General features: G+C 37.0%; 1 protein-coding gene across 1 annotated transcript in view; it reads right to left on the bottom strand.

Annotated features, from left to right (window-relative positions):
- MID1 (midline 1) overlaps nt 1-24,663 on the bottom strand; it is a 172,081-nt gene that overhangs the window by 28,060 nt on the left and 119,358 nt on the right. Inside the window, exons 3-4 of the mRNA XM_026047198.1 lie at nt 15,114-15,209; nt 641-748 (exon numbers count right to left, since the gene is read on the bottom strand). Coding sequence (XP_025902983.1) covers nt 641-748; nt 15,114-15,209 — 204 coding nt within the window. The remainder of the gene's footprint in view (nt 1-640; nt 749-15,113; nt 15,210-24,663) is intronic.

Below are 24,663 nucleotides of genomic sequence, written 5' to 3'. Positions count from 1 at the left end.
TACACCTCAGTAATTAGAAATGCATACTTCATTTCATTTACTGCATGTTTTTGCATATTTTTTTTTGTACAAAAGTCAGATTTCCTATCTCCAAAAGGGCAACAATCAAAACCCTCTCTTCATGTATTTTCTATGAGTATTTTAATAAATAATTAAAGTATCTAGGCCAATGTATTTGAGTAGATAATTGTCAGTCACAAGAGCAAATGCTGTAGCATGATGAACACTTTGGAAATGCACTGTCAAACATCCAATAGAGTGAAGGAAGCATTAATCGGTCATCATTTTATCATCATCATCTACTGACAGTGAAATCATTTCACTGTTTATCCTTAATCAAAATTGCACGTTTAAAGAGAAACGCTAAACAAAGTGGTGACTTTGACCCTACCACAGAATCGCAGAACATTTGAGTTTCGTAAACRTCTATTCCCACTTCCCTTTTCAAGCAGGGTCATCTAGAGTACCTGCTCAAGATTGTGTTGGCAGATTTTAATCCTCTATATCCAAAAGTTGTAGTGGCAAGGAGTGCACAGGGATTCTTAAAAGTCTTTATTAACAACATCTAAAGACAAAAACTCATAAGARTGTGGTAGCTCTACTGAACTATTGTGAGTTAAAGTGAAAAAAGAACTCTTACCTTTCCTTCTTTGATTTTAGTTCCAATTATTTGTCGCCTTTGTTGAATTATTTCAATGAGCTGGTCACATTCTTCCATCAACTTTGTTTCTTGTCGGGATGCATTTACCTACAAAGCAAACATTTTTGATTAGCAAATCCTTTAAAGATAGTTTCAATTGTCTAATTTAGAAGTTGTAAGTTATTTATTTATTTATTTATTTATTTATTTATTTATTTTTTATTCTAGTCAGTGTACCATGCATATGTTGTCTTGCTTCTCCTGTCTTGGATTTTGAGAAACACTTACATCTCAAGTGTTTTGTCTGTGCCCTTTGCAAGAAGTAAGATTAGAAAACATATTGACTAGCTGTTCCTAACTGAAGTGAGACAAACCTGTAAGGTTTGAGTGATGCCAATTACAGCTGGCATAAGAAAAACATGAGAGTTTTTCAGTTTGTGATGGATTCAAACTTCACATATGACAGAAGTGAAAACTAGTGCATTAGGCAGTCAATCCAGTGTGATATCTTGTCCCTGAGAGCTGCTAGTGCCAGCACCASCTACAAGGCATGCTGAAAGGCCAAGCATATATAATCATTCCCAAGAATAGCTACACAACCTCCACACAGTTGCAGCTCAGAGCCTTCTTGAAACAGACATAATTTCTACCTATCTGGAAACCCACATAAAAGTTCTCTCCTGTGAACTTATTCAGTTCCTCCTCCAGCCTCTGCAAAGTTTTAGCACCCCCACCATCCTATGCCAACGCCTAACTTGTGGTTGTGTGAGCAGTTATCTCCTACAGATGGATCTGAGCTCATCTCCTTCTAGCTGCATTTAATAACTCCACATTATCTTACAAAAAAGGACAGTGAATTCCTGATACCTGCTCATAATCTCTGTGTCACTTTTGACTTTATAGCTCACGGTTTGTAGGGCTTATCTTCCACACTGAAGAATCTTAAATTGTTCAGCATCCTCCACATATTTGATCATTATTGTTTCCCTTCTCTGAAACTTTGCCAGGCCTACTATCCCCTTTCTTATATGGGAAACAGAATGGTACTAAGTATTCAAGGTGCAAATGAACTATGGATTCTTACAGTGGCACAATATGTCTTTATTTCCTCTTGACTCCTTTCACAACAATTCCTAATATTCAATTTGCTGAACTGAATGCTTAAATATATTGTTTATCTTTGTCAGTATCCGCATAGAGTTTCCTGAAAGATCCAAGCTACCAAAGACCCAAGTGGTATTGCTAACTCCCGTATCTGACTGCCATCTTCTTTTATTATTGTTATGATTACTGTTAGTAATAAACTTCCTCTTCAAAGAATCAGTTAGAAAACTACAGTTGTGCTTATGTACATATGTATAGCATATAATACATATGTATTATGTAATATATACATAATATGCATGTGTGTATGTATATGAATAGTTCATGTAGTATATGAGCTGCTGAAACTGTTTCTCAGTGCAAGAAAAAAAGAGTATTACTGCTCTATGGAAAACGTCGACTTTTTGTCAAAAAATAATAAAAGTCAAAATAGAAATACTTCGTTTTCCAGATGATAATGTTTTGTTTCTAGTAGAGACTGAATTTTTCAAAGAAATGTCAACATTCTGGATAAGAAAAGYGAACTTCCCCCCAGCAGTGTGTTTGACTTATCTGTATGCGCAGACAGACTAAGGCAAAAAGTTCTGAAAATAAAGAAAAGCAAAAGGAGTGATTCCAGAGCTGTGCTCCCATACCCACTTTTCTTAGAGGTTGAAAGAAGCCCTCAGCCCAGGATGTTTTCTCCCAGGCCCGTGTCACCTTTTCCTTTGTGCTGGCAGAGCTACCGGTAAACCACAACAGGGAGCAGTTCCAGGGGAAAAATTACCATTTTTACCCCTTGGTTATTTCCAGCCAAATGAACCCTTTGATCTGACTCAGCCCTGTACTTTTCCTTCTAGCAATATGCTTAAACATGTATTTACCTGGAAGCACATTACGGAGCTCATTAAGACTAAGCAAATACTTAAATACCTAAATTTGGGCTGGGGCCAATTTTACAAAATTCCATTTTATATGAAATACACTGTGCCCTCTGGCAGAAAATGGGCTTGTTTACAAAGCCCTGCTTTCACTGAGGTTTTGGATTATCTTTCTCAACTTTTCACAAAATTAAAGTTTAATCACATATTTCATAGGCTTAAATATTAATAAAGGTATGAGGATTATATAAAGGAGATGTTTGTGTTCCTGGAAGGGGTCAGATGGTATTGAGGGTACTGAGGAGTTCTGTGCACAGTAAGTGAAAGCATAAGAAGCTCTCACAAAACGCAGCTTGAGGTGTCTGTTTGCTTAGCTCTGCACCCTGCTGGACTTCCTGACATGGTCGGGAAGCAGGGCACAACTCGGATCCAGAATCCCAGGAAATTCCACTCTCCTGGGAGAACTAGTCAATCAACATCTCAGACTTCAACAAGTACCCAAAATTGGGTTGTCTGAAGACTGTCCCTCCTGTTTCCTTCTCCCCTTACTCACTGTATTTTGGCATGGACCTATACAGACCTATTTGCTTTCAACAAGCTTTTCAATGCASAAGTTTTCCTTGCCTCTGACTCCTGTTTTATTGGTGTCTTGAAATCCCATAAGGAATGGGAAAGTCTGATTTGACACAGTCTAGGGCAACCATCACATTCATTATAAATGGGTGCACTTCTTTTTATGTCAACAGTGAGGCTGATCTATGCCAAAGCAGATTTTGGCACTTAATTACCATAGCATTTCACTGGATTTTTGACTAGCTTCCACTCAGGGTGTTACTTCTATCACCATTTTATATAGTGGATTCTTTTTTTTTTTTTGGCAGATCTAATTAATGTGAGGAGTAACTGTCACGTCACTGACTATTACAGGAAGATTAAATCAACTGAGTTTCGCTTAATGCTCAGGTTGATTTGAAAAATGAAGTAGCAATTAACATTTTAACTTTAAAAACTCTAGACAAAGGAAACCAAAATGCTTGCAAAAGCCTGACTGTAGACTTTGCTTTTTCTTTGAAATCTTAGAAGTGTACTTTTTTATAGACTTCATTTGAAGACGTTTTCAAATTCACAGTCTTCATGAGTTTACTAGAAGTAGAAAGAATATTCTAAAATTATTTTATATGCCTGAACTTAGTATTAAAATAAATTAGTTTTGGGGACTTTTCTCAAGTTGAAATACTCCTTAATCAGATTTTGAGCCTACAAGGCCTCTGATTCAGTAATAACTTTATAATTAAGCATCTGACTAACTTTAGGTTCACCATGCTAGCAAGAGCCCTGAAGGGACTATTTGGGAGATTAACACTGAGTAATATTTATTTATCTGTTTCTGAGGAGTCAGACTGAAGTGCCACAGGCATGAAGCAGAACTCTGCTCTACAGGTGCTACAGAAATACCAGAGCCTCTGCCTTGTGCTCACATCCTTTGATGAACAGCAACCTTAACAATAACTTCCAGCTGGGCCTGGCCAAGGAATATGAGTTCTGTCTGCTGAAAATATTTAAGGTTTTATGTTTTGTATTTTTCCACATTAAAAACAACGGTTCTTTCCAAAGGGTTCACTAAGTGAGACCAAGAGTCGTATTAGAAAAGTCTGGACACTGTGTCATTCGCTTTAGTTGTGGGAGGCTCCAAATTATGCAGAGAACAGGCTTAAGTCCAGGACTTCTACGTCCMAGATGAATGTCTCTTGTTTAACATGAGACTTCCATTGCTAGAGAGGTGATGCTAGACTTTGGACAAAAACTTTGCTGACATCAATGCACTCAGTTCTGGCATCAAAACAGTACAAAACAATGTGTGGCAGACCTGCTGCCAGCCTAAAGCTTTGTAGTTTGTCAGTGTCATGTAAAAAAACTGCTCCTCTGTGCCACAAAACTGTTTTAAAATTGACCAGTAGCCTCGCAATAATTTATCAAAATGAAGAAATTTTCTACCACCACATGAGAAAGGAGTGATTCTAGACATTTTTCCTTCATGGGGAATTTATTTCTAGTTGTGCAATATCTCATGACCTCAGAGAGGTAATTTACTGAAAGAAGTCAGGGATCCCTCCAATTTTTATCCAGACAGATGGATAGGGATGGCTGGGCTAAGCCTCAAAGACTGGGTGTAGAAAAAATAAGAAAAATGGGGTTCCTCAGATGTGACAGGGAGCAGGAAACCACAAGCTCTCAGACCAAGGGGAGAAGGCAGCCAGCTGCTTCCAGCTCCACAGGCTGAGAACTTCTTTGGAAAGCACTCTGCTCTCTGAAGAGGCTTCCTAGATTTTCATCTTCAGAGACTTGAGYTAAATTGCAGCTTAGGTCATAGGAAAATGAATGTGGTGGTTTCAAAGTCCCTAGCAGATGTCTGGGAAATCACAGAATTGCAACACGGCTACAGCTCAAGGTTGCAGCTGAGTTTCTCTATTTAATTCAAAGGCAAAAACAGTGTGTCACAGGGCTCATTTCACACTCATGAAAAAAAGATCTTATGTAACTAATATACTAAAATCAAAGGATTTTTTTTTCAATAATTCGCCTTGTAGGAGCAAAACTTTCCCTTTTGGGTGAGGCACTTTTGCCTGCAACTGGAAATGTCCAGCRTCCCTCTTTGAAAAATACTGCTCAAAACATGAAAAAAATTAGACGTGGTAAGTTAGRGGTTGCCTGGGTTTTTAAGACTATGCTGATGGGATACATTCAGCAAAAACTTTGATAATTGAGTGGTTTTTATTTGCTAGTCCTTCTATTGTTATGTAAAATAAAAGAAAGTTATGCAAAATGAAAGAAAGGTTGTAGAAAATTGTGTTTGGAAAGTGAATTATGCCATTTGAATTTCAGCTTTATCATTTACAAATAGTYTCAATGCCTCAAAAATATTTGCTTTATATACATAAATGTAAAGAAAAGATATTAGGTTTTCTTTATGGGACTGAGGTTATAGAAATACTGTAATATAGAAACACACTAACACACACACACACATAGACACACGCACTCAAAAAGAAAGTAAATTGCAATAATTACACTTAATACTTATGCTACAACTGTAACTATTACCATGTCTTTCTCTTTACATTTGGGCCCTGAATTTCTTCTTACAGCAAACTCATAAATTAAGGGAAAAAATCAAAACACAGAAGATAGTTAAGTAATCAATTCCTGATTATATTTAATGGTACCTATTAGTTAGGTATACCAATTAGATACCTATTTACCCTAGAAAAACAGCTTTCTTCATTACACAGATGTGGAACCTACTTTCTGTGAGAGTGTCTAGATGAATTAAAGAAATACACTCATCTACAGATATCGGACTCTTTCAACTTTAAAATTTAATTTAACATAGCTTAATTACTACATTATAACAGGAAAAATTTTCATTTAGGATACACTGAAGTAACATGTTAACCTTTCCCATGTTTCATTTGCTCATTTGATGGAAATAGAGAGGAGCACAGCAGTGGAAGTATTTCTTCTCTTTCTTTTTCTGGACGGGAGTCATGGATTCCACCTTCCATTTCATATCCATGCTTGATATTACAGGTTGTTCAATCCAGTTGTTGGATAAATGCAGCTTGAAGACTTTCTCAGATTTGAATTGCAGTCTGAGGATAACACTGATTTTATCTATTATGACAATCTGTGCCTTTGGAAATACACGATATTGATCAGCCATCGGAATGACTCACCTATAACTCCTTTATGCTGACTYGGTGCAAGAGAAAGGAATGGTCATCTCCCATTTCAACTGCACCAGAGGCTTTGTTTTTGTTTGCATTCCATGCTTATCTCTAACAAGGAGGCTTGCATTCAGAGGCAGCCTCAAAGCAGGTTAAGCAAAGGTCACTGCAAAAATAAAGCAACTTACTCTGGCTACCTAGGAATTTTGTGAATGAAGAATCAGTTAGGTCAGGATAGCTAAATACTTCAGGTCAGACTGATAAGAATATCTGCTCACATCTTGAATAAATGTAAACCTTTAGAAGTCTGAGATGCTCATGTCACTTATTAAAAAAAAAAATATATATATATATATATATATATATTGTCCTACTGTTGTTTGAATCAGACTGTTGGGTAACTAACCAGCAAAAAGCCTCAGCAGTCTTCTAGTGACTATTACAGTCTAATCTGGAAAAAAAGTCCCACAGAGTCTCACTGGGAAATAAAAAAAATCATTTTCATATCAGYTCCATGAAGTACATTAAAAAAAATCTCAAACTCAGACTGTTTGGAAACTTCTAATAAAGACCTACTCCAGATATAGTTATACTGACACCTGCAAAGCCTAAAGACATGTCTTGCTTCAATGAAAAAAGTGTTGTTCTTATAAAACACAAACTCATGTTAAAAGTATAGGTGGCATTTTTCAAGCTAGGAAAACGTCCTGGAGAAAGGATATTCATTGAGTGACATACCACAGTTTCATAAGTGGATTAAATTTATGAAACCCTGGCATATTGGCATCACATTACCGATAAAAAGGTAATCTCTGTGTTCCTTCTGCACAAAAGCTGGTGTGACTGGCCAGCTGAGCCCCATAGCCAAGCCCAGGGCTGCACAAGCCCCAAAACTGACACGTGAAGACCATGGATAGGATGGCGGCAGCCAAGGTGGAGAGACTTTGGCAGCACTGAGATCTAAAATCGGGTTACACTGTCTGTGCAACTAATCCCTAAGAGTGACGTGTGTTTTCAAGATGCTGTAAAAGGGCCATGTTAATATCAGGTTTTTTTTTTTGATCATTACTTTTATTCTGTATGTTGACCTGTTCTCTGAACTTAATAATGGAAATATTATTTGAATTACAGTTACTTGTTTTTCTGCTTTTATTTAGTCTTTCCTGTTGACATAAAGTCTTTATTTCATGTTGAGCAAAATACTGTGCTCAATCAGTTTTTTTTTAAGGGAAAAAAGACTAACATAACTAAATAATCACTGTAGTTCACACAAAGCCAGTGTCTTTGTACCCACCAGTTCAGCCCATAACATTCCCTTTCAGGAACACACTGACTKGGAAGACTTATGTCTTTGGTCCCATTGTAGCTCTTGTTAGTGTCCAGCTATTTAAATTAGGTAGAAAAAGGATAAACTCAAAACATTTCATTCCCAAAGAGGTAAATATCTCAAAGAAACAGCATTCCACAAAGTAAAAACTTTATATAATTGACAAGTTATATTCTTTGATGACAAAATCAAAGTGATACTTATTTCATTCCAAAACCAGAGACTAACGSTGAAATAAATCTTATTTTCTCAACTAAGAATAAAGTCCTGCAACGAGGCAGGAAAATCAGACAAAGAAGAGCAGGAGCACATGGATGTGCTTGAGTGTGAGGGAAAGGAAGAGATGGCAGGAATGAGAAATGGACTTCTTACTAGGCAGTGACAAGCATTACAATTAATTTATACACAAGCTATGTAATATGAACCACAGTTATAGAGCTAGGACTCCAATCTCTAGAAGAATTGTCAAACAGTTGGACATGCAGTAATATATATTCCAGCCCATGCCTACTTTGTACATTAAGTATACGCATAAGTGCTGCAGTTCTATACACACATATGACTAATTAAGCATTTAATTAGTCATTTATGAAAGAAATTAAATGATTCCTTCGGCGAACAATATTTGACTACTAGGCTGGGGCTGACTGAGCATGCAATTGAGGATATCCTTTAATAAATATTAATGTCCATACAGCCATACGTGCAGCACATTCTGCTGGCTTTTACTTAAGAAGTTTCTTTTTTTTTTTTCTCTGAGGTTATGCAAAATTAAGATTCTGACTGAAGCTTACCTGAGATTTCCATCAAATAACATCAACTTTTTATGAGAATGGAAGGAAATCTAGAACTAAAGTAACTTTAAACCAAAAGTAGATCATGCCATCTATCTTATTTGATCTAAATAATGTTAGTAAAGTATTTCTTCTGTCTCTAATTATAAACTGTCTTAGGAAACAAATGCTGTAAACCTTTCTTTAGATTGAAGTCTTTAGGTCTTCAAGAAGTTTGATAGTTTCTTACTAGTTAATAATTCTCCATTCCCTTTCATTCACTTTTTTTCTGTCTTTTTATTTTTTATAGAAGAAAAATAAAGTCCGTTTCTTCTAGGACTGAAGCATAGCAAGTGGATGCAGCTGATGAACAACTGTTCTGGTTAAATGGAAGATGCTGGGATAAAGAAAAAGCATTTTTAGTGGACCTACATTCCATGCTATCTGTCCCATGTATTTCAAGGTCATGGATAAAACTATATATATATATATATTTACACACACACACATACACACAAATACATATATATATAATATATAAATCCTTTGACTCTTTAAAAAAAAAATCTAATTTTTGTCAGAGTTTGCCTTTTCATGATTGCAAAGGCCATTTGACACAGTTTAGAAGCCAAAATTTACATACAGGCTTTCCAGCTAAATATTCCTAATGAGAACTTCTCAATTTACCAAGCTTTGGAAGAAATGGTTCCAGATTTCAAGCTGAGATTGAGGAAAAAGKAATGAGTACTATGAAAGGTAATGAAAGCACAGTACCCACTTGTTTTTGTTGTCACAAATAAAGCCTTTGTTGTTTGACAGTGTCCTTGGGGAACCATGCTGACAGMCTAGTTTTAATTTTGCTGTCCCTCAGATAAGAGAACTGCTACATGAATTTCATAGGAAAAAAAAGGATAGGAACCATGCTGTGTCACAAAATTTAAAGAAGCCCTTCTGTCCAGGTAGCTGAACTCTTACCACAGATTTGAATTTTCATTATTTATAATATATTCATCTTTTTTTCTTTTTATTTTCTTTTTGATCAGGCACCAAAAAAGGCAATGGCAGTTTTTTTTTTTTTTCCAGCTACCACCATCTTTTCTCTGTCATTTTGCACTAGACTTGTTAAACATGTCTGAGCTGTGAAAGTGTTCAGTATCTGCACCAGCRGAATAAAGGATTTTTCAATATATTCTTTTTTCTTTTTCAGATGATCATGTAATATGACTATAAAAAACACACTTTGGCATGCACACAAAACCAATTTTGACTGGGAATTATATGCTGAGATTCAGCCTGCCGCAGATCTTCAGAATGAAGCCAGAAATGGAGCATTTCCGTAATAAACAGCAATGGATGCAGCAGTTTCAGGGTTACACAAATACATGGAAATGTCTTCCCTTTGTTATATAACCAAAAATGATTTGGCAGCAGTGTCCAGAATTTGCTTCCTATGACATTTGGTGGATTTGAAAAACAAAGCAAGAAAGTGAGATACAGATGTTATGAAACTGTCTACAAGCAAAGACTACTTCCTTCCCCCCACCATAGTTAATTGCTCCATTTTTTTCCCAACTGAGTTCAGATTATGCTTCTGCATAACAGATGAGAATATCTTCATGTTATTGACTAAATAATAGATTTTTTTTTTACCATGTAATTCCTAGAACAGATGAGAAAAGAGGCCAGAAACAAAACTCTAGGAGCCCTGTAAAAAGCAACTGTCAGAAGAGTCCACGTTCACATTTGTACTTTGTGCCATTTAATGTCACAATCTGAGATTGGCTAATGTGGCTAAATCYGAGAGATGAGCCAGGAAAACCAGCGTGGCTGGACATGGCAGGGCATGGAGTGGCACCAGGGTGGACCTGGGACACCACCACACTGACATTGTCATCCCTCKAGCACACTTGTGAGAAAGACCTATCTGAAAATAGGCTGGAATTACCATGGAAAGGTTATCACTCAGAGATTAAAAATACCAAATCARTCCCAACTTTATCAGACCTTTTTCAGGTCTGTTCAAGGCTCTTACAGAAATACATTTTTGGAAGATCTGCCCAAGGCTTCTTGAAGGAATTTTCAGATATTCACATGGGCAATTCGCTTAACACGTTTCTCATGAGCAAATCCCTGCAGTCTGTTTTCACTCAGAACCCCAGTGGGACTCCAGCTGAAGTATTTACTTCCTCRGTAGGCTTTGGACCCAGAGCATTAATGCCAAAGCATCTATATTTATATTACTTCCTTTTTTCCCCAAACTTCTTCCCCTCATAATAGCTTCAGAACGAAGGAGCTGCTTTCCTGACACACACGGGTGATTTTGAGCACTTGATAAGGCACGCACCGAAGTAAGTGCCAAGTCAGAGGGCTCTCTAATTGGGGCACTATCTGCAGAGCTAAGCAGAATTCAAAGATAAAAAATCTCCAGGCCTGCTTTTAAAACTTTTCTTAAGTTCTCCCAAGATACTACAAGATGTGTGAATGCTATCAACTAGGAATATATATTTAAGYCACTTCTTTTTATTTTTTGAATTCCTTTGGTTGTGGAAAAAAAAATCATATAAATCAGCTTCTTGAGTTTATCATTTGATGCAGCTACCCCAATCGCTTTCACTAAATGAGGCTTAGGAGGAAACTTGGCTCCCCAGAGCCAAGAGCAGAGAGCAGCCCTGCAGAGAGCAGCCCTGGTTGTCCTGTGCAAGCAGATACCCTGTGAGGAAGCCCTGGTCCTGCTCCTGCAAAACTTCCCTGATTAACAGCCTCTGGATGCTCTGCAAAGCCAAGGAAGGACAGCTAAGATTAGAGAGGAAGGAAATAGGGAAAATGGGGAAATGAGCGTAAAATAACAAAAGCTGTCAGAGATGAACTTGAAACCTAAGTAAAACCAGAGTGTTGGTGTGCTCCTAGCAAATCAAAAAGTTGGGGATACAGATGAGTGTTAGAATCTGAAGCATTCAGTCTACAGGATTCTGTTCCATTTGAGAAAACTGTATTTTTAAAATTTAACAATACCATAAACTAAGTACTTTTTGTACTTTCATATTAGAGATGAAATCAGTCAATCAAATATTATAAAATGCTTAATAATACCTCTGCTTTCCTTAAAACAATAAAGACTGCAATTTCTGCTTGATTTATTCTTTTGATTTTTTCTGCGGATATCCCCAGAATCACTCCCAGGAATACAAGGTGGAAGTGGAATTCTCGAGGCTCTTAAGAACAGATCCCACTCCAGGATAAACCCTTTCATAAACTGATAAACACCACCTAAAAGCAGGTAAGATTTATGCCCTCATCACCCTCAGGAAAGGCAATTCCAGAGCCTCCCATTCCTTAACTGCTGGACATCCTCCAGCTTCCAGAAGACAAAGACTCCTGACTAGCTCTTGTCTGATAATGCAAATGAAAAGTAAAAAAATGTTTCTCTTTCAAAGAGTATAAAACTTTCTAAAACATATGGTGTTGGCCCTTGCTATGCTGGAGTTAAATCAGCCTGATGCGAAGGATAGTTGATAATTAATTAATTTGCAGAAAGTCCACTGCTGGGAAGACATTAACAGCTCACTTTGCTGATGAGAAGCAGTGGCTTTATGGTAACATTTGCTTGGCTGGATAGAATTCATTTAGACAAAAGGCTCATAGCCTGTTTAGTGTTCATTTGCAGAAACATCAACTTCTGCTCCTCATCAGAAGCCAAAAACCTCATCAAGTTTTCATTTTTCATGTAATATTGAATGTTTTGGTTTCTGACATGACAAAGGTTCTAAAAATGTTAATGTTTATTTCTATTTTCTATAAGAAAATATTAACTACCTTTTTAGACTATACACTCCTCAATAAAGATCTTGGGATCTTTTTCACGAGGGATAACATTCTCTCTTCTTGTTTTAAAATTACAAAATATTTAGCACGTGAAATCTAATGCTTTCTTTTTTAGTCAAGCAGATTTAAATAAAAAAGCTAAAATAGTACTACAAACTTTTATTAAAATGATTTTAAATGACATAATTTAGGCATTTATTTTCTTAGTATTTTCTACTTTAATTTTTTTAACATTTATGTTACAGTAATAAACCAGTAGCTTCCTTGTGTTTGAGGTGAATTTCTGTTAAGAAGAAGCATTAGGAAAAACAATACAGTGAGTTTTTAAATATATACAAGGCTCAGCTTCTCTAATGTTTGAAGGCATTTACATTATATTTGAAGTTTCAATTGAGTTCTGAAAAACAGAGATAGCTTTAACTCTTACTTCCAGATCCTCAGGTGCCCAATATATAGCTAATTTAAATGCTAATTAGACTAATTATATGAATAAAACGTGGTAGGAATTTATTAACAACTTGCCACTCTTGCTTTATGTCTAGAGAGTTTTTCTAAAACAGGACTCAAGGGACAGTAGCACATCTGTTACCAGTTGAATAAGTTAGATTTTTTTGGTAATATATGAACTAATTTGGTAATTAAGAACTCTTGAGTTCTTAATATATCACAGAATGCAAAAGAAACAGAGGGGCAGATCTATCCACACCTTGGATATAGATCACCAATGAAGAAGATGACTTATGCTTTCCTGCACCCAGCTGCATTGGGATTTTTACTCTGAGCTTTATATGCAGTGAAATATAAGCCAAAAATACCTTGTCTCTGTCTCTTATTTTCTACTACATTTTTCTAGCTGATGTTATTGCTGTATTTACACCCTCTACCTCAAATCTAATACCATGGATGGACTTTTAATGTTTTTTTGTTCAGCCCCACAAAGTCATCGAGGCTCTACAGAGAACACAGGCCAGCTAGAAGACAGAGATGTTTCTTCGGAAGTGAGATAAATATATATATAAAATATTTGTTTTTTTTTTCTGTAGAATTTGCAGAATTCACCATTGCCCTAGTCAAGAAGATACTTAAGCAGGTGCCTATTTTTTCAGATATGAGTTTGAACCTATTTTCAAGCAATGGTCACTCTTGCTCTTAATTAGCGGACTGAATTTCAGTCTGAAGAAGACAACAAAGAAGTAAGTACTATAGTAAACTTCCTTGGAGGTTTATAGGGATGACGAAGAGGCTTCATTGAAAGCAGACCTGCAGCAAGGAAGGCTGCCCTTCTGCAGCTTGGGTTCTGGCTGTGCATGTCAGAGTTGACTTTCTATTAAATTAATTTGGTGTTTGAGAAACTCTAGGTTACCTTTCTCTCTCATTTCCTCTGGGGCTATTCTCTAGGTGACACTCATGAAGAAGCCCAACTCCCTTTCATATGTAGAGACAACTGTACCAATGTGGAATACCACAAAGACTTTTCTCTGCAACACTTATTTTTAATGATGTTGCCTATCTGCTAGGCACATAACTTTCTGAACAAGCCAGGTTGCTGTAGGAATGACTACGTAGAGGACGGTCAGCTGAGTGTATTGCAAGGCAAACAAAACCCAAACATTTCTCACGGGAAAGTGTGTTTTTCCTGCTAATCTAAGTAGTAATTTGTTGGTCCGCTGAAAATACCTTCTCTCTGTGACAGAGTCTGAAGCATGTTTTGTTTTAAATCAGCAGTATTTATGTTGGGTCAGCTCCTCTGATTCTCACCCTGTTAACTTTCCCGGGTCATCCTATATTGACTTGAGCAATTACAAAAACTGATGGAACTGCAAAACGATGAACTCAGGGAATCCAGTGTACCTGTCAACACACACACATGCCTCATGAATTTGAGCCTCGACTTCCAGTGTTTCTCAGCTACAGTTTGCCTGGAGGTGGGGCGGAAATATTTCTTAGACGGTGTGTCTCACTAGAGCCTCAGGCTGTGACTGCCCTCGAGGAGAGCACTGCTGATACAGCTTGGATCCCAGCAGCATGTTGGTACAATAGTGCCACCAGAAAGCAGAAAATAGGGCTGTGCCTTGCAAGCCTTTCTTACGATGATACCAAAGCTGCTTGTTCGTAGTGGCTTTGGCTTCACTGACCTGAGCATGCTAGAAGGTASTGGTAAGGCCTTAGAGCATGGGAAAAAAAAGTAGAAAGGTTGATTCTGCTAAAATAAAGTCTTTTTTAGGCTCTGTACTGCTCCCATGTCAGCTTCTATAGTTGAACTACTCTGTGATTATTTTAATTTGCATCTAGAGTAGCAGCCCCCACAGAGCAATCTAAGATATCTCCCAGGTTTGCAGGGAGAGATTTTCAAGGACATCCTCAGGCAACTCAAAGGGCTATAGGTACCTTTCTTCTTCTGCAGATAAATGTATTTGATTCATGGCTTCTGAGTCCACTTATGTTTTTAGCTACTTAATTCTGCTGAAAATAAAAGTCCCTGGCAGACAGAAACCTAAATATCTTTGTGGATTTAGGCTTTCCTATTTCTTTGCTTTAGGTTACAATCTGTATAAATTTTACTCTGTCTCACAAAGGAGCCAGGAAGATAAGCATGTTGCAGATAGTTGTGTGCTCACGTATAGCAGTAGTACTGAGGGCCATGCAAATATGAAATCATAACTGAAAGGGGATAGAAAGGAAAATAAATAAGGTCATCTGTATTAAGAAAAGCATTTACCAAAGAAAAGTCCCAGACTAGTTTACCATCACTTTGATTCTATTTTGCAGTTATGGTTTAGTTCAAAATTTCCTTTTTGAAATCTTGAAAATTCAAACCACATAATTCAAATTTCTAAAATTTTAAATGGAGCTCATACTCACTTCAACATGTTGACAGGTTTGAATGAGTTTTGCCAAAAGAGTTTCCAGTTCAGTATTCCTCTTAATAAGATTGGTGAGGTTGCTCTCCAAATTTTGCTGTCAAAAACAAAATAACACATTAATATTTTGGCATTTTACTTAGGCAAACAAATGAAAGAAAGGTTATATTTTCCCACTATATGTTCTCTAATGGGATGTTCAGAAGAGTTACACTTTTAAATGAAGAATTATAAAGAAAAAAAAACTTTAAATGCATAGGAATGAAATATTAATCACTGTTTGTGGCTTTGCTAATTGTTCTTGAGAGAGGACTTGAGGCTGTGTTTACCAACTAGTCATAGTTGGGATAATACATCTTTAAATGCAGCAYCTTGGAGAGCTTGCTTTCTTCTGGACCTGAGGCCATTCCCTGGCCACTGGGCAATTGCATGGCATGCTGAGAGCTGGAAATAAATGTTCTGGCCTCTGCACCTCCTCTTAGTAGGAAATGGGAGCAAGGAGTGGGCTGTGAAGGCTGTGACCCACTCCCAGGACTGACAGCCATGGGACAAGAGCTACATATGGAACTGTGGAACTATAACTCCCCACTTCTTACTATGGATCTCATGRTCTTTGCTGCTTTATATAAAATTCTGTCTTCTGGGAAGCACATGGCCATGAAAGAGCTCAGTCTTTGCATAGAATGCAAGGTTTCCACAGAGATGGAAAAATCTGTAAATTTATCTTGRGTAAATAGGAAAGAAAAAAAAAAAGAGCAAGGCATTAAAAAGAATCCAGACAGTAAACACTCAAATATTTCAGTAACTTCAGGTGTATGTATTTCTTTTTGAAAATCCTATGGACTGCTCAAGTGAGAAGTTTTCCCTTATGGTTATTCATCTTTTCCGGTGGGTGAGACAAGTCGTTTGCTTAGTATTCCCAACAGACTGACAAGCCCTTCCCTTGAATAGCCCTGTGTCCTGCAAGCAGTCCCCAGGAAAGCCACCTGGAAAGCAGTGCACAGGAATGCYGGAGCTGGGTCCTCCTCATACGGGCAGCAGCGTCTCTGCAGAACTTTCCTTAATGTTATCCCTGCTCATATTTTATTAAGGAGCTTCCTTTCTCCATACTCCTACTTCTTCCCCCAATACACGCTGGCAGCATTTCACTGTGGACCTGCGCATGCTTTGGCATTTACCAGAGCTGATGCTGGAAGCATTTCRAGGAGCAGTCAGACCTGCTCTAATAAAGATAGTGCAGGGTCTTGATGCTTTTATGTACATAACTCTTCCAAGACATGTGAGGATGGGGGTTTTAAACACACAGTTTCAGCGTGCGCTTCCCTGTATGGCCATTCCTATCGTGTATCACAAGCCCCAGCTGTAAAARTACCTTCCACACTGCATTTATTTTATAGCCCGTTAAAAACAAAGAGCAACAAAAAAGAGCATTCTTCACTGAATTGTTTGACTTGTATCTTGTATTTCCATAAGCTGCATTGTGAACAATCACTTAATTACAAAGGCATATTTGTTTCACTAGTAGAAACCCATTTGTAGAACCGAGACATGCAAAGTCTAAATATCATATAGAGTTATAATATCAGATAACCTCAGTCTTAAAAAAAAAAAAGTAAAGGGGCTTAAATGTGAAAATACCCTTGAAGTGATATATCTACACTTTTTTTGTTGCTTATGCGCCAATATATTCTAATAAATTATAATTTAATATATATAAAATATATATACATTAAATATATATTCTAATAAATTCTAATTATATTCTAATAAACTTGTGTATCAGAGAATTTCAAATGAAAAATCTATATACTTGATTCTTGATAACTTCGGATATATTACAGGACGTAGTTAATGCTAACAGCTGGRACATATGCATACTGTGAAGAAAGAATGTTCTCAAAGCTATTACAGAACGCTGCAGAGATTTTAAAAAGCCCCAAAGTGTTTCAAACTAAGTCCAGCAATATCTGAAGAGAAAGTATTCTCTGAGTCACAAATTTATTGACCCATAGATTCTGCATAAAGAAAATAAGTTCAGAAAAACTTTTCTTCCAGTCAATAGCAACATAATTCCACATGTATCATGATGGYTTCAGATCAATGCTCTGATGCCTTTTGCATTTCCCAATTGTGAAAATAGAGGTTAATTAGAAAAAAGTGAGTTCCCGTATTAAAAATAAGAGTTAGTGCATTCCTGTGCTCTAAGTCTTTGAACTGTGTCATTTTAAAATTTGAAAGTTTGAAATTTTACTTCATTACAATTTCCTATGCAAGGGATTGTTTTCTTCTTAGACTAGATGCATAATAATTCTATTAAACTTCTGTTTAACAACATCAGTTTATATTGCTATTTTACTAAATAGTAAGAACCTGGCAACTGGTCTCAAAAATTAATTTCAATCTTTTCTGTGTCACTAAGGCAAGTACTGATGAGCAGCTCTTAAAGGTGGCCTGATTTGCAAGTTCTAAAGATCATTAAAGAAATTAAGTTAAAATTTGCAGTATGTTTTCCTTTCAACTAGCCAGAATTTTCTTTTGGTGGTATTTTCCTCTCATTCTTTCCTCTGTTCTAGTCACAGATGTGTCTATCTATATAGCACCACTCTGGCTATTGCATTATAATATTCACCAGAAACAGATGTTAAGCTCTGTGTTCTGTCTATGCTCTGTGTAGGGGTAGCAAGAAAAAGCCTGAATGACCTTACTGGAGGTTTAATTTCACAAATAGTTTAACTTGCTCACAGATTTTCCAAAGTGTCTTAAACTCATTTTACATTGATACATAAAACTTACATAAAACTTCTTAGTTTGTGTAAAACTTGAACTGCAAATTTTGAGCTCTTGCTTTTGTGAAAAGTTGATCCAGTGCTCAAGATCACAGTTTCCAGAATAGTGAATTGTAAAACCAGAGCTTAAGTATGGGGAAGGTGTACTCCTAAATATAGCACACATGTAAAAATGAGTGCCCAAAATGGGCCTTCAGTATCCTAATTCTAAGTTAGAGCATCTTCCTTCACCCCACCTATGACCATTCTCAGAGGTAAGCCAAACATAAACCTTAAGTTTTGGAAACTTTCTAGACAATTCATATTTTCTTAAATATTTCCATGTTTCTTTATCTTTTCCTGCCTTTTCTTTTCTGGCATTTACTAATTTTATTTCTTATCTATGCATTGAAAACTAATCATAGAAATGCAGTGATGTTTTTTAAAAAGGAAATTAGTTGGTGTAAGCATCTGTTCTCTGGACAGACTTCATGCACGCTAATTTGGTGGATGTGCATAGCTTTCAAAAGCTGAAAGCCAGGTTGAATGCTTCTGCACTTATCTGTGTAGTCTCTGCCTGAAATTGCATGTATGCTTTGGAACCACTGTTAACACTGTCTAGTATCAGGAGGAAAAAATGCTCATCATCCATTTAGCATGGTCTGACAACTATACAACATAAATATTTCTATATCTGTTAATATTCATAGCATTATTCTGACAGTACCTTTGGTTTATAATTTTTAGTTAGTTTAGCTTCTGCTAGGAATCTTTTTCTCCATAATTTTTTTTTAAGTTTCCCTATTCAAATGGCTATTATAACAGTGAATTTCCATCATCTTGTGTAAGTAGTACTACACACTATAAATGGCAATATATAAATTTACATTTTTTAAAAGTATTGTATAAAACTCAAACCTTACCATTTCTAAATGCATATAGCAATATCAATTATRGACTCAACTATTCATTTAATGAACTGGATATTTCTAAACAGAGGTCTTTTAAACAYTTTCTGTCCTGTATTGAGAAAACTGCGTAGCTAAGTGTAGAAAAACACTGAAAGTCAKTAAGTGCTAGAATTTCTGTTGTCCTCATAGATCTGAACAAGTCTGAAGGACAAAGAATGGTTTTACTGCTTTTACAAAACATTTGTAAAAAGAGTAACATTGTATAAAATTCTGTCTAGTATGAACTTACGTAGCTAGAATAAGAATTCAGGAAGGAAGGACCTGTAACAGTCTTGTTGATGGATAGAACTAGTGCTGGATACAAGACTAAGCAGTTAATCATGTGAATCAATAAAACAATTGCTTTCAGCTGTGATAAATACCATATAAATGCAGAAGGTATTCATCTCCTTTTCTGTTCGGAGCTATAATATATTATACTCAACATGTATATTCATCATGAAAAATAAGTAGGTGTCTTCTGCTATGGTGCTGTTACCTTTTTCATTCAGCCCAGTCAAACAATGCCACCCAGAAATATGAACTTCTTTTTCTGTTTATCAGGCTGAGGTTCCRGCTTTCAAGTCTGGCTATTCTTACATAACAAAAACAACTAACTTAGACAAATGACTCCCTTTTAGAAAGCAGCCGAAAATAAACTGAGTCCACAAAGCAATTGCATTAGATACAACAGTGTTGATACCAAGCCAACAAAATCACTTACTCTGGCAAAGAAGATTCTTTTTTTTTTTTTTTTAAATAGCCACTGTGAAACTTTCATAGTGAAGAGGGGGGATAAATACAATTACATTTAATCACAGATGTGTAATGGTAAAGGACCGCAGAGGATGATTGACTCTCTTTTTGACTCACTCCTTTTGACTCTGCATGCCTATAAAATGGTATGATTCACAGTCTACAATCTGAAGCCAGAAAAATTCATGATAAAAATTAGCGGAAGGCTACTCAAGACTGAATGTCTTCTTTAATCTGACCTCTAACTCTAGCTGAACTCATGATCTTTTTGCAGTAATGACTGCGTGAGACTCATGCCCTGGTAGGTCAAACTAGATGATCATAACGGTCTCTTCTGGCCTTTAAATCTATCAGTCTATGAAAACCAAATGTGAACCCATGCCCTTTGCCAAATTAACAGTCTCACGCAAAGCATTGCTTGTCTAAAATCAGAAGGTAGCACACATGGATAGTCCTAAACTACTTATATGGGTTGAAAATGCTGTCAAAATAAATTAATGTAGGTTTCCAAAGGATAAAAATGCTGAGTCGTGTGCTCCTGCCTTACCTCATGTCAGAAAAAAACAAAATCCCTGATAACGCCTCAGAGGCATTCTTCCCCATAAAAATGTCTATTGAAAGGGCCACAAACAGATAACATAAAAATCAACTACAATGGGATTTTAGATCCCATTTAAAAGGGAACATGAAATAAAGYCATTTTCTTTTGCTGGATAAAAGTATTATTTTCCCAGACATTCCTAATATGTTTCCTCCTTTCCATTCTCCCCTTAATTAAAATCTTTCTCCCAGTTATTCTTGTCCACTCTTCGGAAGACTTCAAGAACTATTCCATGGAAACCACAGCACTGGCCGAGATGCAAACACTACTGGGCACCGCTTTGTAGTAACAGCATTCCCACACAGAGTACACTGTGACCAAAGTCCTTTGGCAGCAAATACTGGCAGCACTTTGCAGGTCYTTTGCTCCTGGTGCAGAAATGACCAGAATAAGATATATTTTGAGGCTACCAGCTGACTGGAAGAAGAGTGGACCTTGGGGAGCCTTCTGGGCTTACAGGAGCCACAGTATAGTGGAAATTACGTATAAGTAATTATTTAGGTTTCTGGAGAACTACACCCATCCTCCCATTATTTCTTTACAAATGGTCAAATTTAAGCATGAATTACATGTTTTCAGACTTGGTTGGTTAAAGCTTGTAATCAAAAGCCATACAGCTACACAGCAGTAAGAGAGAGCTTGATTATATCCCAAGCAGAAAGCATGATTATATCCTACTTTAATCAAGCTAGCAGAGCTACCAGCACAGTGTTAACAGGACAGAACAGTCTTTAGTATATGGAGACTTCTAGAGATCATAAATACACACCCTGGTTGCTAGCAAGTGGCACTTTCACTGCAACCTTTCCTTCTGCTAACCCAATGAAGTTAGGCTTGCATGTGCTCCAGTTACGTTTCCACATTGCTGCGGTAACATACCCTATGAACCTGGCCTGCTGCCTCCAGGACTTGTGTCTAATCTATTGAAAAGKTTGCCAATCAAATCCAGAGGAGCTGCCAGAATATTAAGAATGGTTTTGAGCCAGATTTGGGGTGTATTTTAATTTAATGTGTTCCTTTGGTGTCTTTATTTAAATGGACATGCCAGGTGCACATGGAAAAACTTAAACTAATTTTTATCCTATGTACTTATCTTGAAACAGATGGCTACTCTTCCGTAGTATACATATGCTTGACCCTGTATTTCTCCAGCCAGCAAATGGTAACATTTGCAGTTAATAGAAATGATTGAACTCAAGTCTCAAATGTAGAGAGCTCAACAACTGCACTGCACATTTCTGTGTGAACAGAAATAGCAGCTCTGATGCTGACACACTCCTAGGGACTATTTTTTTTTAACTGAAGTAATTATAGTGTATCACGGGAAAGACACAGGAGATGACGAACTGTTGCTTAATTGTCCAGGATTATTTTTTAGGGTAAGTAGCATTTTTTAGGTGTTCCAAATTAAATCAAAATATTATAAAATACCCGAATGTCAGCTTGACTTGGGATCTGGGGATTGGTTCAGCCCTATTTCTAATGAATCATTAATCAAAGAAAGACTATAATAATAATTAGATTAAATACTTTGAGTACTTCAATAAGTGATACCAGTCATGGACTTAAATAAGGAATGAGCTATTTGGGATTAGAAAAAAAAATGTAGATATATTTGAGGCCCAGTTCTATTTGATTTGGGGACCTCAGTGCAGTAGTCGAACTGGATGCTGAAGTATTAAAAGGGCACAAAAAATATCAGACACGCTGTTTTCAAAGTGTGTCAGTAGCAACTTAACATGGGGAGCTAAAAGGTTTATAGTTCTTTCTTCTCATTTTTGGTCAAATTCAATGCAATGAGGGAGAACACGAACTAATGTACAGCTGTCCTGCACTATCCTGGCTGCATCCACTTCTGAACCCCCAAGACATGGAAAGCATTCAAAATCAGGAGTTAGGACAAGAGCTCCTGCTCATGAGATGGCTAATCTAATCTTGCAAAGGCAAGATCTGGGAAGTATCCATCCTGAAAACTGAAGCTCTGTGCGTAACTAATAAAAGACATTTATTGGAGGAGAAAGCAAAAAGCTCATCTAAAGAACCACAATTTATACAGTGCTGTTAAAAGTCCTGGCTTCTACAGATGTCTGCCTATCTATTTCTGAAAGTTTGTATTTTATTTAATAGTTTATATCATGGAAAAAGTCTGGTTTCAATCACTTGGTACATATTACTACATTTTGTGGTTGAAATATCCCATTTTATCTAATAAGGTATGCACAGAAAGCAACTCAGTACTATTCTGAACTGGAAAGGTAAGAAGGGCAGCTACAAAGACAGGAAGCATAGAAGTTATCCTGGGTTAATTTATGACGATTTGGTCTGTGTCAGATGACAAACCATTAGAGCTGTCACAAACCTAATTCACCTCTTTCTTCTGGCCACTAATGAAGCTGCTATTTGAGGCAGCTGGGCCCACCTGATGTCATTATTCTCTGTAAGAAAACAATACTTTAATGAACTACTGTAGACTGCCCATCTGGGCATATTAATTGCCTGTCCAGAGAATGCATCCAGAAGTTCATCTCCTGGAACAGCTGGAGGAACTGGGAAGCCCGGCGGCTGTGTGCTTCTCTGGACAATGTGCAGCATTTTGGCTGAACAGAGCACCAGAAGGAACGCCTTCAAGTGTGAGTGTGACCTTCTGTGCCGTTCCTCTGTAGAGAGGAAACCAGTGCCTCTGTGAAGAAAACACATCCCCAACTGTTTCTCTGGCTGCTCTTTAAGAGTAATGTAGGCAAGGTCACTGAGCTGACTAAAGCCAAAGCACAGTTTCTGAGTTTGAATCTCTGCATCCTCTCAAGACACAGAGATCCTAGGAGATCTTTGCACCTAGGAGACCTAGGAGGTGGAGATCCTCCACCTAGCACCTCCTTTGGAAAGTGGAGAGCCCAACTGTATGGTGCAAGGGGCAAGTGTCAGCCATCAGTCAACCAAAAAAAACCCTAAACTCTGACTTAGAATGACTCATATGAAACAAGAGACCATTTAAAATTAGGCTTTATGTTATTTTTTTCTGATTATAAACTATCCCAGATTTTGCCATGGAATAAACCATGAACTAATTTTCCAAMCGCATATTCTGTCTCTGCCCTGCTGGAATCATTGGTAGCTCTGTCTTTTTCTTTCACTGGAATAAGCTTCAGCTGCAATAGGCTATTTGCAATAAAAACATTGGCATCTTTCTCATCTAATGTTCATTCTGGCACATGCTCATTGCCTCATTCTAGCCACAGCTCAGTCTAGATGAAAGTGTACAGTTTTCTTCCCTTCATTTGCTCTATTTCCTATGCTAAAAACTCTCTTCTGGGGAGAATAAGAGTGTTGGGTAAATGACCTAAAAGATGCCTGAGTAGAAACTGCAAAACACAGATTATACTTCACACAGTTTGGACCTGAATTTTGTCTCATATTTCTGCCATATTCAGATGACAGAATTTTCTGTTCTTGTCTGCCTAACCCTTAATGCCAATGTTTCATCACATTATCTCCAGATTTCAAGTTTCACCACTTAAAAAAAAAAAAAAAAATCAGTTTGGTTGGAAAACCTGATTCAAATCTGTGTACAATTTAAATATTGATTCACAGGAAATTAGTACCAAGAAACAACAGCACTTTTTTTTTTTGTCTCATATTTGTTACTGCTAACTGAAAAAAAATGCCAAGAAAATACTTATYAGGCAGAAGTATCATCCTCTTCCATACGATATATAGAAGAGCTTTTGCTGCCAGCGTTTGGCTTTTGCTCATCTTACCTCAGAAGTGGATTCAACTCTGTTCCCAATCATCCTTAGTTGCCTCACCACTCTTYCCTTCCATGCATGTACATGTGTCACTATGGCTATGCTCTAGCTAGCCTAACTGCTGCTGCAATGCACCCTTTACCTCCTGCTAGATTATATGAACCTGAGTCAAATTTGGTTGCTGGTTGTTGCTGTGATAAAAGTTTCTAAGCAGAAGTCTGCAAGCAACTTGGATGCTCAAGGAAATGCTCCCAGGGTGAAGCGAGCAAGCTACCACCAAGGAAGCTCAATAAACAATATATACGTTCCTTCTTCTCCCAAGACAGTATTTTTCTGCAGTTCAAGCTCATTCAGAATGAAATGAAATAATCACTTTATTGTTAATCCAAATATCATTTGAGGGATCAAAAACTGGAAAACAAATTATTATTTAATAGCCCATGACAACRTGTACTAAATGTGGAGGCCACTAAAGACTTCTGCATTTTACTGAAACATCAGTGTGGCAGGCACTAACAGATGTGCTTGATTTTACTAAAATGAACTAATAAATCAGTATGAACTAATGAATTGTTCATACTTTTACAAACAATTGCATGAGGATACTTCCAAGTAGTAAATTTTAGCTTAAGGAGGCATGTTTGCAAGACTGTGGACCTTTTGCTCTTTTAGATTATTTTTATTATGCACCTATGACAGTAAAGCATTTTAGACTGCCAACCCATAACTCAGATCA

Source organism: Nothoprocta perdicaria, unplaced genomic scaffold (assembly GCF_003342845.1).
Source record: "Nothoprocta perdicaria isolate Ctin4 unplaced genomic scaffold, notPer1 scaffold_109, whole genome shotgun sequence".
Taxonomy (NCBI): domain Eukaryota; kingdom Metazoa; phylum Chordata; class Aves; order Tinamiformes; family Tinamidae; genus Nothoprocta; species Nothoprocta perdicaria.
The sequence above is the reverse complement of the archived record's forward strand: the minus strand, read 5'-3'. Positions and strand labels throughout refer to the sequence as shown.